Here is a 14,431-nt window from a genome sequence, read left to right on the forward strand (position 1 = left end):
TTAATGCATGGAAAGTAAACATTGGAAATATGGCTGCCCAGAATTCTGCAGATGTGATAGTGGCTAAAGGCTATTCTGTCTAGCAAATTTGAAGCTAAGAAATTTTGTGGGATTGCAACTACTGTGATAATGCATGAGAGGATCATTTGCCTCATAAGAGACGTTTAAAATCAAGAGGTTCATAATCAATACCTTAAAAGTTAATGGGTGCAGCACACCAACATGGCACATGTATACATATGTAACAAACCTGCATGTTGTGCACATGTACCCTAAAACTTAAAGTATAATAATAATAAAATAAAAAAAAAATCAAACTCAGATTTCTTGTACCCCATGCAATTCTGGAGAATAAATGGTTCTGGAGCAGGCTAGCAAATTTGAGGCTAAGAAATTTTGTGGGATTTCACCACTGTGATAATGCATGAGAGGATCATTTACCTCATAAGAGATGTTTAAAAATCAAGAGGTTCATAATCAATAGCTTAAAAACAAACTCATATTTCTTGTACCCCATGCAATTCTGCAGAATAAATGATTCTGGAGCAGGGGCAATGGGTGGGGTAAAGTAATAAACAACTCTTCTTTATGCTTCTTTTGGAAGTCCCACCATCTACAGCACTTAACACAGGATCAGACCAAAACTTCCCAGCACATATTTAGATGCACTGGTTGATGGCCATCATCAAAATGGCTGCTCTTGTCCACATCAAGGAATCTGAGTATCCATGAACATATTCACTGGTGACTGGCACAAATAATAAATCTTATAACAATCAAAGAAATTTAAAATACAAATGTTTTTAATCTTTGGAAATTTTAATCAGTTGGAAAGGCAGAAAACTTTAAAATTATACTCCCTAAAGCAGCCTTTTTCATAACAGCCAAAAGATGAAAACAACCCAAATATCTATCAAGTTATAAAGATAAATTTATTTATCTATTTATAGATAAATAAACTGTTGTATGTACATAAGTGGAATAGTACTAGGCCATAAAAAGAAAGTACTCACGCTTGGCTATAGAATCAATGTAGGTTGCTACAACTTGGAAGAACCTCAAATATATTATGCTAACTCAAAGAAGCCAGACACAAAGGGGTACATATTGCATGATTCCTGTTATATGCTATATCAAGAATAGGCAAATCCATAGAGATAGAAAGCAGATTAGGTCCCTACTGACTTCTTGGTCTCCTCTGTTCCAAAAGACTCCCACAGGCTCCTCTGGGGCTTCCATCGTCCTGTGACCTGCAGGTACTAGGAGATCTTTTGGGAGGCCATTCAGATACTGCAGAAGCTGGGAAATTGACTACTGGCCTTTGAGGTTGTGGCTGTAACTTCACCCTGGAGGGGTGGGCTTTCCTGGATCCTTCCCAAAAGGATCTCTATAGGGAATGTGATGTGGGAAACTTTTAGAAACATAGCTTCTGTAGGAAACAAATGAGAAAACCAGACCACTAAGGATCAGTATAAAAATTCTTGGAGAAATCAAAGAAGTCATATGGTAGCAAGACTGTGTGAAAGTAAAGAAGGTAGTCAGCATGAAGAAATGTTTAGCCAGATTCCAAATGTTAATCTGAACAAGAAAATTCCTACTGGAGTAAAGCTCTTGTGGGAATCAGGAGACTGGAGAGACCAATAGGTGGATCAGGAGGGTTTTATTGAGTGCACTCAGACCTAGTGGATTAATATCAAGGGACTGGACCTAGAACAAAGACAGGACTTGACTTTTATACACACTTCTAAAAGGGGGTTGGCTATTTTGAAACAAGCTTACAGTTGTGTGAAGCATAGTAGAGCAAAAGTGAGTGTACAGAAGCAGAACAAAGGCAGTTAATCAAACTGTGACAGGTTCATAACTCAGACTTACATGTGACTCTTGCTATGCAGCCTAGAAGGCTGTTATGTAGGTTTGCTCAAATCCCTTGCATGAGCTTATCTTATAACCTTCACTATGGTGTCTAGATGGCTGCAATCCAGGCCTGCTCAGGCATGTCTTATGACCTTCACTGTGCTTCTTAGATGAAAAACAGAATACTTGGAGTTAGTAGTTACAGAAAACAGGAACCTATAAACCCATAAGTTTTCTCACACTATAGAGGAAAGGAAAATAAGAACAATTTGTCTTTCTTCTCCTTATGTTGAGGGAGTGCTGGGAGACTCTCCAGAGCACATTCCTTGGAGCCCTGGCTTCTTAGATAATGTTATCGAGGCTTTGCCTGGGTCTGGAGCTTGCCTTTACTGCTTTTGGGATGAGTCAACCTAATACAGAAAGCTTGTTGTTTTATTTCAAACTTGTTTTTCTTCAAACTTGTTTTTCTTTTTATTTTCCTTTCTTTCTTTCTTTTAATTTCCTGCCTCAAAGCCATGTAAAAGCAGCGTGTGTAGAAACATCTTCACCTGCCATTCCTCCCTTTGGAGGCGTATCATAACCTAATTCTGGACACAAATCATGAGTGTGAGGAATGCAGAGAGAAGACATATACATGTAAACAATGTAGAAAAACCTTCATTTCTCACCAGTGTCCAAGGGCACGTGGTAACACACACTGGAAGATGATATTATAAATGTACAGTATGTGGGAAAGCCTTTGATTTTCCCAATTCATTGCAAGTCCATCAGAGAACTCACACTGAAGAGAAACCCTATAAATGAAATCACTGTGGGAAGGCTTCAGTTTTTCCAGATCCTGTCAAATACATGAAAGAATTCACACTAGCAAAAGACTGGGAATATACGGAATGTAGGAAAAGGTCCATTTTTCCTTTGTCTCTTAAAATACATGAAAGGATTCACACTGGAGAAAAATTCTATAAATGTAAGAAGTGTGGTAAAGCTGTCAGGTATTTCAGTTCCCTTTGTAACTGTGAACTTTAGCAAACCCATCAATATAAGGAATGTGTTAAGGCTTTGCTCATTCCAGCCACCTTCATAATCATAATTAAATTCATACTAGGGAGAAACTCTATGAATGTAATTAATGAGGGAAAACCTTCAGATATGCCAGTTCCCTCCATAACCATTAAGGAACTCATACTGGTGTGAAGCCATACAAATATAAGAAATGTGGTAAAGGCATCACTCATTCCAGTCACCTGCATAACCATGAAACAACTCATACTGGAGAGAAACTCTATGAATGTAGGGAATATAGGAAAGCATTTGTTTTTCCATGTTCTCTTAGAAGACATTAAAATATTCACACTGGAGAAAAACCCAATGTGTGTAAGAAATGTGGTAAAGTATTCACTCATATTTGTTCCCTTTAACTACATGGAAGAACTCACACTGGCCAGGTGTGGTGACTCACACCTGTAATCCCAGCACCTTGGGAGGCCAAGGTAGGTGGATCACCTGAGGTTAGGAGTTCGAGACCAGCCTGGCCAACATGGCAAAAGCCTGTCTCTACTAAAAAATACAAAAATTAGCCAGGCGTGGTGGTGTGCACCTGTAGTCCCAGCTACTCAGGAGGCTGAGGAAGGAGAATCACTTGAAACTGGGAGGTGGCGGTTGCAGTGAGCCAAGATCATGCCATTGCATTCCAGCCTGGGTGACAGAGAGGGAAGGGAAGGGAAAAGGAAAGGGAAAAGGAAAGGGAGAGGGAGAGGGAAAGGGAAGGGGAAGGGAATGGAGGGGAAGGGGAAGGGGAAGGAAAGGAAGAGGAAGGGGAAAAGAAAGAAAAGAAAGAAAAGAGAACTCATACTGTCAAGAAACCTTATAAAAGTAAGAAATGTAATCAAGCTCTCATGCTTAGATGTTTAGTTCCAGGAACCGACTCTCATACAGCCTTTCTCAGTTGAGTTTCTATCACTTAAAACTGAAAGAATTCCAGCAATGGGCTATAACACAACTATCAAAAGAATAAGGTGGATTTGTATGTACAGACATATTTTTCTGCAATATATTAAGGGAAAATAGCAATAGCAATTTTCAGAGCATTGATATATTTCACCTGTTTTGTTGTTTTTAAAATATATACTTTTTTCTATTAATAGTGAGAACTGGAAAAAGAGGAGAATGTTCACTTCAACACATATAAGACTTTAAAACATATACATATATATTTAATCACAGAATAAAACAAAATGTTATAAAATTAAATGCTATGCACAAATTTTGCATCAAAGGCCAATTATCAAAATTTATTTCAACTTAATTTCCATAGAAGCCTGTGGAATGTACTTCCTAGAAAGGAATAAGAATAAAAACAGCAAACTGAATTACAAAGAAACATGAATGACACAGTTCTTATGAGCTCATCACTGTTTTATTGAACTTTCTTCAATCTCCCTCTGAAAAGCAAAATCCAGAAAATGGTTATTTCACCATCCTTCTATAACTCCAGAAAAGTGAAGTGTATATACACTTGAGATCAAATGATCTCTGGGCAGTTTTTAAAAATATATTCGTGTTAATATCTATGGTGCAATAATACAACAAGAAACTGAGGAAGGGAAATACATCTAAAGAAGCTGAAATAAAATATTCAAATCAAGGTATAGAATTTTGCTACCTGCCATAAATTCAAGGTCACACTAAGGGTGGACCATAAGGAGAGGACACACAATTAGTCAACACAGAAGGCTATCCTTTCTCCATATCAGTGTTTTCATCTCAAGTATCAAACCCATACCCCTCTAGGGCACTCCCTAAATTCCCTATGCTATACCATTTGAGATGTTTAACTCTCCATGATTGAGGCAAAATGTACTGCATACAACTTAAATAAGAACAAAGTAGGCCTACTCATTATAATGAATCATATGAATAAAAATTAATATAAGCTTAGATTTAAGCTAAAATAGAAATGAAATCTGAAAAACTCCATGTTATAAAAAGGAACAAGGAAGGTATTAATGTTACTAACTTATCTACAAAATCTAAACCAAGATAAAGTAGAAATTCAATTGAAAAATCAATGTGATTTGGGAAGCTGAGGTGGGTGGATCACTTGAGGTCAGGAGTTTGAGAACAACCTGGGCAACATGGTGAAATCCCATATCTACTAAAAAATACAAAAAAAAAGCCAGGCGCAGTGGCTCACGCCTGTAATCCCAGCACTTTGGGAGGCCAAGATGGGTGGATCACTTGAGGTCAGGAGTTTGAGACCAGCCTGGCCAACATGGTTAAACCCTGTCTCTACTAAAAATACAAAAATTAGCCAGGCATGGTGGCTGTAATACCAGCTACTTGGGAGGCTGAGGCATGAGAATCACTTGAACCCAGGAGACTGAGGTTGCAATGAGCCGAGATCATGCCACTGCACTCCAGCCTGGGTGACAAAGTGAAGCTCCACCTCAAAAACAAAACAAAATAAAATAAATACAAAAAAAAAATTAGATGGGCATGGTGGTGGGCACCTATAATCCCAGCTATTCAGGAGACTGAGGCGGAAGAATTGCTTGAATTCAGGAGGTGGAAGTTGCAGTAAGCCGAGATAGTGCCACTGCACTCCAGCCTGGGTGACAGAGCAAGACTCCATCTCAAAAAAAAAAGTGATTTTTTTTTTAAGTTGAATAAATGTTTTTTATCTTAAGGCATCACATCTAGAGGCAAAAATTTTTTAAAATAATAAAAGGTTTTAATATCAACATTTGGCTGAAACTGATGGAGAAATGAACATTACTTTTTAAACCTCTTTGCAACAAGATTTTTTAAAAGTAAAAATACCTTTCAATGATCAAATAATAAATCTAACATAAATCCTACATTTAGTAGCATCCAAAAAATAAAAATTATTTTTTACTCAAATTTAAGAAACAAACATAACCACACTTAATGGGAAAAAATGTAATACTCTTTCTAAAGCATGAAAACAGATACCAAAATACCATGTGTTCTTCAATGGACCACATATGCTACACTGACACTATGGCCCATAGTGGGTTTGAAAAGATATAACAAGATTCAATTTTGTTATTTCATCACTATTTTAATCATTAAGCATATTAATGTCACATACAGTTTTTAAAATATAAATATTTTTTAAAGCTGTTTTACAATATGATACCAAGAACACCCAGCAGATACAGGTTGTACAGTTAATCATTTTGACTGTGTCAGTAATATAATCAGAATACTGTAATGGTAAGAGAAAAATACTTTTTTTTTTTTTTTTGAGACAGGGTCTCGCTCTGTCACCCAAGCTGGAATGCAGTGGGGTGCAATCACACCTCACTGCAGCCTCAACCTCCTGGGCTCAAGGATCCTCCAGCCTCAGCCTCCTGAGTAGCTGGAACTACAGGCATGCACCACCACACTCAGCTAATTTTTTTAAATTTATTTGTAGTAGAGACAGGGTCTCACTATGTTGCCCAGGCTAGTCTTGAACTCCTGGGCTCAAGTGATCCTCCTACCTCAGCCTCCCAAAGTGCTGCGATTACAAGTGTGAGCCACCGCCTGGCCTGAAAAATACCTTGTTTTTAATCACTCCCATTCAGCAATAGTGAAAATGCTCTATGTACAACATTGGCTCTGAATAACACATTTCATTTCTGCTTCAAAACTCCTATGCTGTCTATCACTGTTTTGATGACTGCATAGCTCAACAGAAAAATGTGTCCCATTGATGTCTCAATAATAAGTCTGATTAGGCAGATAAATTCCCAATCATAAAAGCTTTTATTTTAAGACAAGTATTATGCAAATACAGGATGGAAATCAGACTCACTGTAATTGGGATGAAAAGGCAACTCTAAGAAGAATGCTGTACATATGACACCTATTGCATTTTTATGCACTAGTCTTGCATTCCCTTCCTTTCTTCGTCATCTTTGAAGTGCTAAAGGTAATTACACTAAAAAGTTACTACCAGGCTTCATATGAGAGAACCATGTGTATAAGAAAGCAAGACTTTCAGATAAGCAATCTCCAAATATTTTCTATTTTATATGCATTTATGATTTTTCTTATAAAGAGGGAGTGTTTTATGTGCAACACCTGCAAATGGAAATAAATCTACCTTTCACTCAAGCCCAAATAATCAAATACAAAATACAGACAATACAGCAAACTACAATGGCAGCAGTGATTCTTAGGGCAGCATGTGCAAAATCCAGTATTTTGCTATCTACTTACATCACTGTGGTCAGAAAAGAAATGTGCCAAAACTACCTTTCCCATTCCACTTGAACTGGTTCCCCACAATCCCAACAAACATCTCCTGTGACATTAAGTTGTCATCAGCTTGCGTGATCCCCAGTTCACTCAACCTTTTCTTCTTTATCTGGCCTTTCTGTGTGGAGGCAGCAATTAGTTCATTTACAATTTCACAATTTCCCTCGACTTGCTCAGAAGGGTCAGTTCTTGCATAAAGCTCCATTTTACCAGTTGCACACTGAATCAGCTCTTCTAGATCCACTCTTTCAGCTACGTCTGGCTCTCCACTTGTCTGAATTTTAAGCGCTTTATTTTCTGGAGAAACAAACAAATAATAACAAAGTTAAATATACAAGCTAACCCAACAAAAACATATATTTCTACACAGTCTGTTAGAGCTTTCAAGTTTTTTTCGGCAAAGGATTTCTGCTGTCCCCTAACTGGATTTTACAAATTGTTTGCCATAAGATTCTCAACAAGCAGCTGCCTTGCTTTCTATGCCAAGTTTCCCTGACCCTCATGCAGGATCACCAATTTTGAACTCTTCCTTTACCCTTTTCATCCCAGAATCACTTTTACTCAACAGACGTTTCCTGGATAGTTACTATCTGCTAAGCACTGTGTTAGGAGATAGGATGCACAGATTGCTAAGATAGTGCCACTTTTCTAAATGAAGTCCCAATCTAGCAGCTAATTCTAGATAGGCCCCATGATCCCCACCCCCTGGTATTACGTTCATGCCTATTAAATGGCAGAAGAATTTTGCACTGTAATTTTACAATGTAATTAAGATTGCTAATCAGTTTTCTCCAGCTGGTTGCTAAAGAGGAAGTCAGAGAAATTCAGAGCATGAGAGATTTGCCTTGAGGGATGTTCTCTGTTGCTGAGGTGGGGGGGGGCCATGAGGCAAGAACCTGAGAGCCTCTAGGAGCTGAGTGTCAGCCCCAGCAAACAGCCAGCAGCCAGCAAGAAAATGGAGACTTCAGACCCATGAGCTAAAGGAATGAATTCTGCCAATGAATGACATGAATGCATTTGGAGGCAGAGTCTGCCCCCAGAGCTTTCAGATGAGTCCTGCCCAGCTGACACCTTTATTTTACTCTTGTGAGACCTGTGAAGAAATAAAGAACTTGCAGAGATGTAACTGGAGCAGATCCTGAAGGATGACAAGGACTACCCTTTAAACTCTTTCAACCTGAAAAAGCTGATTAAATAAATAAACTGCTTTAAACTTTCCTCAGCTACATCAAAGCTTAATCCTTCTCTATGACTGAGACTTAATAGTGATCTACATCATAGCTTGAAGTTCACAAATTTCCACTGAGTTAGCTCCCCTTCACTGCCAAGAAAGGCAGGTGACAGGAAGGCATTTACTTCCACCAATAAAAACAGAGGTGAACTCCACTATCCCCTCCAGGAAATGCAGCCTTCAACCTGGCACATTCATTTCACTGCCTCCAGCCTTAACAAATACCAGTAGGAGCCACCATTGCTGTCACACACCCACTGTTGCTGTCACACACCCACCATAGCATCACACACCCACCACTGCTATCACACACCCACCGTTGCTATCACACATCCACCCTCATTGAAAGCTAAGCATGATAAGAAGGGAACTACACAGAAACCACAACATCAAGATTTTGAATGACAGTTGAACTAGTTGACCTTGAAGGTTTCTTTCACCGTCTATAATGTTATGACTTTATCAAGCTTCTCTCTCTCCATGCCCAAGCATATCCCAACAACCTTTTTTAAGGAAGAGAGGAAGACTCAGATCCTTAATCAGCATTTAATGCTGAAATAAATTATGTCTGGTTTTTATATTAAAAATTACTAAATATACCTTCAGTTCCATCTTCAGCATTTTCTTGCAGGTCAGAGAAGATTGTAGGTTTCACCAAGACAACACCATAACCTTCATTATTATGTATTATATTATTCACCATGGATATCTTGGGAATGTCATAATGTTCATCTAAGAAGTCCTGTGACATTGAAAACAAATGTTTTAGGAACTGTCATATTCAACATTTCCTGCCTTAAAAATCTTCTTTATTCACACTATTCTAAAAATAAAGGGGAAAAGCTATGTTTAGTCCCATGTTGTAGCACAGTCTGAGCCCTTAGTGACACAGCTTTCCTCTGTCATTTCTGCAGATCTATAGGTAACAAAGCATTCTCACAAGAGATTCCAATCACTGATATTATCAAAATGTGTACACTGTTTATGCTTTTCAAAACCAGAAAATAGAACCCAACAATTTAATAAAGCATAATTTGTAGGTAAAGCCATTCTATCCGTTGAAAAGTGGGCGTTTTGGCCGATGCTCACCTTAATGAGGATCCCTTCCTTGCAGTGATGGATCCCATTGTCACTCAGGGTGCACTGACTCCCAGGGTAGATTTCTATACCGGCACCCTGTGAGTCACAGTTTGAGATAATGACAATCAGTTTTTAAAAGGCAAGACTATAAGAGTTTATTACAATTACTTCTTAGCCTTTAACACAGTACAAATGTACAGCACAAAGATAAAGTATTTTACAGATAAGTTTTATCAGCCATTTTTAATCAACATTTCCATTTGTTCCATTTCTAGCAAGTTGTTGACAATTTATCATTTTCAAAACCACACACACACACACACTAAGAGTGCCAACACTTGATTCTTGCTCTACTCTCTTTCATTCTAGATAAGTGTTTTCTGATTCTGCCAAGAAAAAAAAAAGTCATTTAACAATTTTGTTGAAAGACGCACTTATTCAAAATGACCATTCTCTCAGATACTCACTTAGTTGGAGAAAAGTATTTGAATTTAGTAAAATATTGTAATTTGAGGATAGAAACAAGACCCCACATTTTCCAAAACCTGTCAGTTTTAAAATACCCCAACCCAACTTAAAAATCATTTCTATGAGTCAAACAATGGCTTTCCCTACCACACACGTTAACATTAGCAGCCAGTTCAAGTGTCATTCAAACAGAGTAACCAGAAAGATCAAACATGACACTATTCTCTCATACCTCATGGCACCAAAAAACATAAGAGTAGTAAGAATTTCTTTCCTAATGCTATGCAAGGCACTCTGGAAAACAAAAATGATTCACTCAAACCTCTATAGTTATTTCAGCAACCATTTGGGAATAATTTAATACACAACAGCATCGATGAAGAAGAATTGCTGTAACCATTGATGACACATCTAATGCATGTATGTTCAGTTAATTTTCTAGTAGCAGTAGTATTCCATGAGAAAACATTTATTATTACTTAACCCTGTACATATGCCTGAACCATATGTATACACCAATCTAACTCTTGTAGAGAGGATTTTAAAAATGTGCTAATTGGGTCTTCTTCTAAGAGATTTTCAGTTTGGGTTTATGTGCAAAAAAAGATTTTGGGACGACTATGTTAAAAACATCTATAGCAAGATGGTTAAAATTAAATATCAAACTATCAGGAATCATAAAATTTGTAAAGGAGAAAAATTTAAACTAGCAGTCATGTAGCAAATGAAAGTCATATTCAAAATATGTTATGAAAAGGAACAGATAATTTGGCAATTAAAAAGTAACTGAGGAGCCTGCCACTTCTGGGATGATGGAGTAGATGTCCCCATTCCTCCTGCTAGGTACGACCAAAAACCATGGGCATTACATATAAAACAAGCATAAGACTGAAACGTGGAGAGAAGAAGGCAGACCAGCTAGGGACCTCAGGACCCAAGAAACAACACCAACACAGTGGTAAGTTCCTTTCTTTTTGCTTCATAATCCCTAGACTTGGAGCTGAAGAAGCCAGCAATCCAGTACACCAACAGACATACACCCAAAAAAAAGCTGCTCTAACAAAAGGACTATTCAACCTAGAAAGAGGAAAACTTTTAGATAATAATAGCTCTATTCCAGGTAAACACCACAGAGCCAGGACTTTCATCCCCACCAACCACAGTTGCAAGGCCCTCCCTGCAGCAGTGTCAGTGAAAACTATATGAGGAGCCTGGACTTGTACCCCCACCTGGCAGTGCCAAGACAACCACTCCCTCCCTACTGGGGCAGTGTCAGAGCAGGCCTAGTGGAGATTCCAGACTTTCACCATTGCCTAGTGGTAACAAGACCACTCCCATATATCACAGTGCCAGTGGAGACCATGTAGGAAGCTAGACCTCCCAACCCCACATAGCAGTAAGAATGAGCTCCCCCACCCAACTTGGGTATCAATGAACGCCAAGTGGGAACCATGACTTCTACCTCCACCAGTAACAAGATGATGCCCATCTACCCCCAACCCTGTCCCTTCTTGTAGTAGTATCAGAGAAGCCAAGTTAAAACAGAAGATCCAGATTCTCACAACATAATACAAAAATATCCAACTTTCATTTGAAAATCCCTTGTCATACCAAGAATCAGGAAAATGTCAAAATGAATAAGACAATTAACAGATGCCAAAACCAAGATGTCAGAGATGATAGAATTAACTGACAGTGATTTTAAAGCAACCATGATAAAAATGCTTCAATAAACAATTATGAACGCACATAAAACCAATGAAAAATGAAAGTCTCAGCAAAGAAGTAGATGATATAAAGAACCAAATGGAAATTTTAGAACTGAAAAATACAATAACTAAAATAGAAAGCTCAGTGGATGTGCTCAACAGCAGAATGAAAACAACAGAGGAAAGAATCAATGAACTGGAATACAGAACAATAAAATTTTCCCAATAGCAGAGAAAACATAGTGAAAAAGAAAAGTAAACAGAGCTCCAGGGGTCTGCTGGAATATAACAAAAGATCCAATATTCATGTCATCAGAGTCCTGGAAAGAAAGAGGGTGAGGCTAAAAACATACTTCAAGAAATAGTGATTAAAAAGCTCCCAAATTTGGCAGGATTGGGATAATAAGCCTACAGTGTCAAGAAGCTGAGCAGACATCAAACAGGACAAACTCAAAGAAATCCATGCCAACATACATCATAATTAAACTAGTGTAAGCTAAAAACAAAAATCTTGAAAGCATCAACGAAAATTTTACGCCTTACCTATAGGAGAGAAAATGTGATTGACAGCATCAGAAACCATGGATGTCAGATGAAATACACACAGTATTGTTCAAGGGCTAAAAGAAAAAAATTATCAACCCAGAATCCTATAACCAGTGAAAATATTCTTCAGGAATGAGGAGGAAATCAAGATATTCCAAGAAGAAGGGAAAATAAGAAAATTTGTCACCAGCAGACCTATCTTCATAGAATGACTAAAGGAAGTTATCTAAACAAAAAACAAATGATAAAAGAAAAGATCTTGGAACATCAAAAAGAAAAAAAAAGAACACAGTAAGCAAAGATATAGGTAAATACAATAAGCTTTCCTTCCCTTGAGTGTTCTAAATTATGTTTGACATTTGAAACAAAAATCATAAAATTCTCTAATATGGTTCTAGATGTACGTACGTAAAGAAAATGTTTAAGACAATTATAAAAAGGAGATGGTAAACAATAATAAAAGGAGGCAAGGTTTCTATACTTTACTTGAACTGGTGACACCAGTAAACTGTTATGTACATATAATATACAACCTAGAGCGACCACTAAAAAAGCTATATGAGGAGATATTCTCAAGAACAAATGAAATTCTGAAAAATGTTCGGGTATCCACAGGATGGCAGAAAAAAAGCAAATCGACGAGTTAATGGGTGTAGCACACCAGCATGGCACATGTATACATATGTAACTAACCTGCACATTGTGCACATGTACCCTAAAACTTAAAGTATAATAATAATAAAATAAAAAAATAAAAAAAAAATGAAAAGCATAACAGAAAACATGAAATAGACTAAAGATTTAATATCAATAATTAAATGAAAGTGGTCTAAATATAATTAAAAGACAAAGATTGACAAAGTGGATTAAAAACATGACAACTATATGCTGTCTACAACTCACTTCAAACAGAATATAGGCAAGTTGAAATTAAAACAATAGAAAAAGACTATTCAACAAGAAGAGCTAACTATCCTAAACATATATGGGTGCATATAACTATCCTAAATATATATGCACCCAATAAAGGAGAATCCGGATTCATAAAGCAAGCCCTTAGAGACCTACAAAGAGACTTAGACTCCCACACAATAATAATGGGAGACTTTAACACCCCACTGTCAACATTAGACAGATCAACGAGACAGAAAGTTAACAAGGATATCCAGGAATTGAACTCAGCTCTGCACCAAGCGGACCTAATAGACATCTACAGAACTCTCCACCCCAAATCAACAGAACATACATTCTTCCCAGCACCACATCACACTTATTCCAAAATTGACCACATAGTTGGAAGTAAAGCACTCCTCAGCAAATGTAAAAGAACAGAAATTATAACAAACTGTCTCTCAGACCACAGTGCAATCAAACTAGAACTCAGGATTAAGAAACTCACTCAAAACAAAACTGCTCCACTACATGGAAACTGAACAACCTGCTCCTGAATGACTACTGGGTAGATAACGAAATGAAGGCAGAAACAAAGATGTTCTTTGAAATCAATGAGAACAATGACACAACATACCAGAATCTCTGGGACACATTTAAAGCAGTGTGTAGAAGGAAATTTATAGCACTAAATGCCCACAAGAGAAAGCAGGAAAGATGTAAAATTGACACCCTAACATCACAATTAAAAGAACTAGAGAAGCAAGAGAAAGCACATTCCAAAGCTGGCAGAAGGCAAGAAATCACTAAGATCAGAGAAGAACTGAAGGAGATAGAGACACAACAAACCCTTCAAAAAATCAATGAATCCAGGAGCTGGTTTTTTGAAAAGATCAACAAAATTGATAGACCACTAGCAAGACTAAAAAAGAAGAAAAGAGAGAAGAATCAAATAGATGCAATAAAAAATAATAAAGGGGATATCACCACCAATCCCACAGAAATACAAACTACCATCAGAGCATACTATAAACACCTCTATGCAAATAAACTAGAAAATCAAGAAGAAATGGATAAATTCCTCGACATATACACCCTCCCAAGACTAAACCAGGAAGAAGTTGAATCCCTGAATAGACCAATAACAGGTTCTGAAATTGAGGCAATAATTAATAGCCTACCAACCAAAAAAAGTCCAGGACCAGACAGATTCACAGCCGAATTCTACCAGAGGTACAAAGAGGAGCTGGTACCATTCCTTCTGAAACTATTCCAATCAATAGAAAAAGAGGGAATCCTCCCTAACTCATTTTATGAGGCCAGCATCATCCTGATACCAAAGCCTGGCAGAGACACAACAAAAAAAGAGAACTTAGACCAATATGCC

General features: G+C 37.5%; 1 protein-coding gene across 1 annotated transcript in view; it reads right to left on the bottom strand.

The window, feature by feature from the left end:
- Positions 1-5,914: 5,914 nt before the first annotated feature.
- SHCBP1 (SHC binding and spindle associated 1) overlaps positions 5,915-14,431 on the bottom strand; it is a 40,962-nt gene continuing 32,445 nt past the window's right edge. The window contains exons 11-13 of the mRNA XM_024233952.3: positions 9,440-9,526; positions 8,951-9,092; positions 5,915-7,416 (exon numbers count right to left, since the gene is read on the bottom strand). Of these exons, the coding sequence (XP_024089720.1) occupies positions 7,091-7,416; positions 8,951-9,092; positions 9,440-9,526 (555 nt within the window). The 3' untranslated portion in view covers positions 5,915-7,090. The remainder of the gene's footprint in view (positions 7,417-8,950; positions 9,093-9,439; positions 9,527-14,431) is intronic.

Source organism: Pongo abelii, chromosome 18 (assembly GCF_028885655.2).
Source record: "Pongo abelii isolate AG06213 chromosome 18, NHGRI_mPonAbe1-v2.0_pri, whole genome shotgun sequence".
Lineage (NCBI taxonomy): Eukaryota > Metazoa > Chordata > Mammalia > Primates > Hominidae > Pongo > Pongo abelii.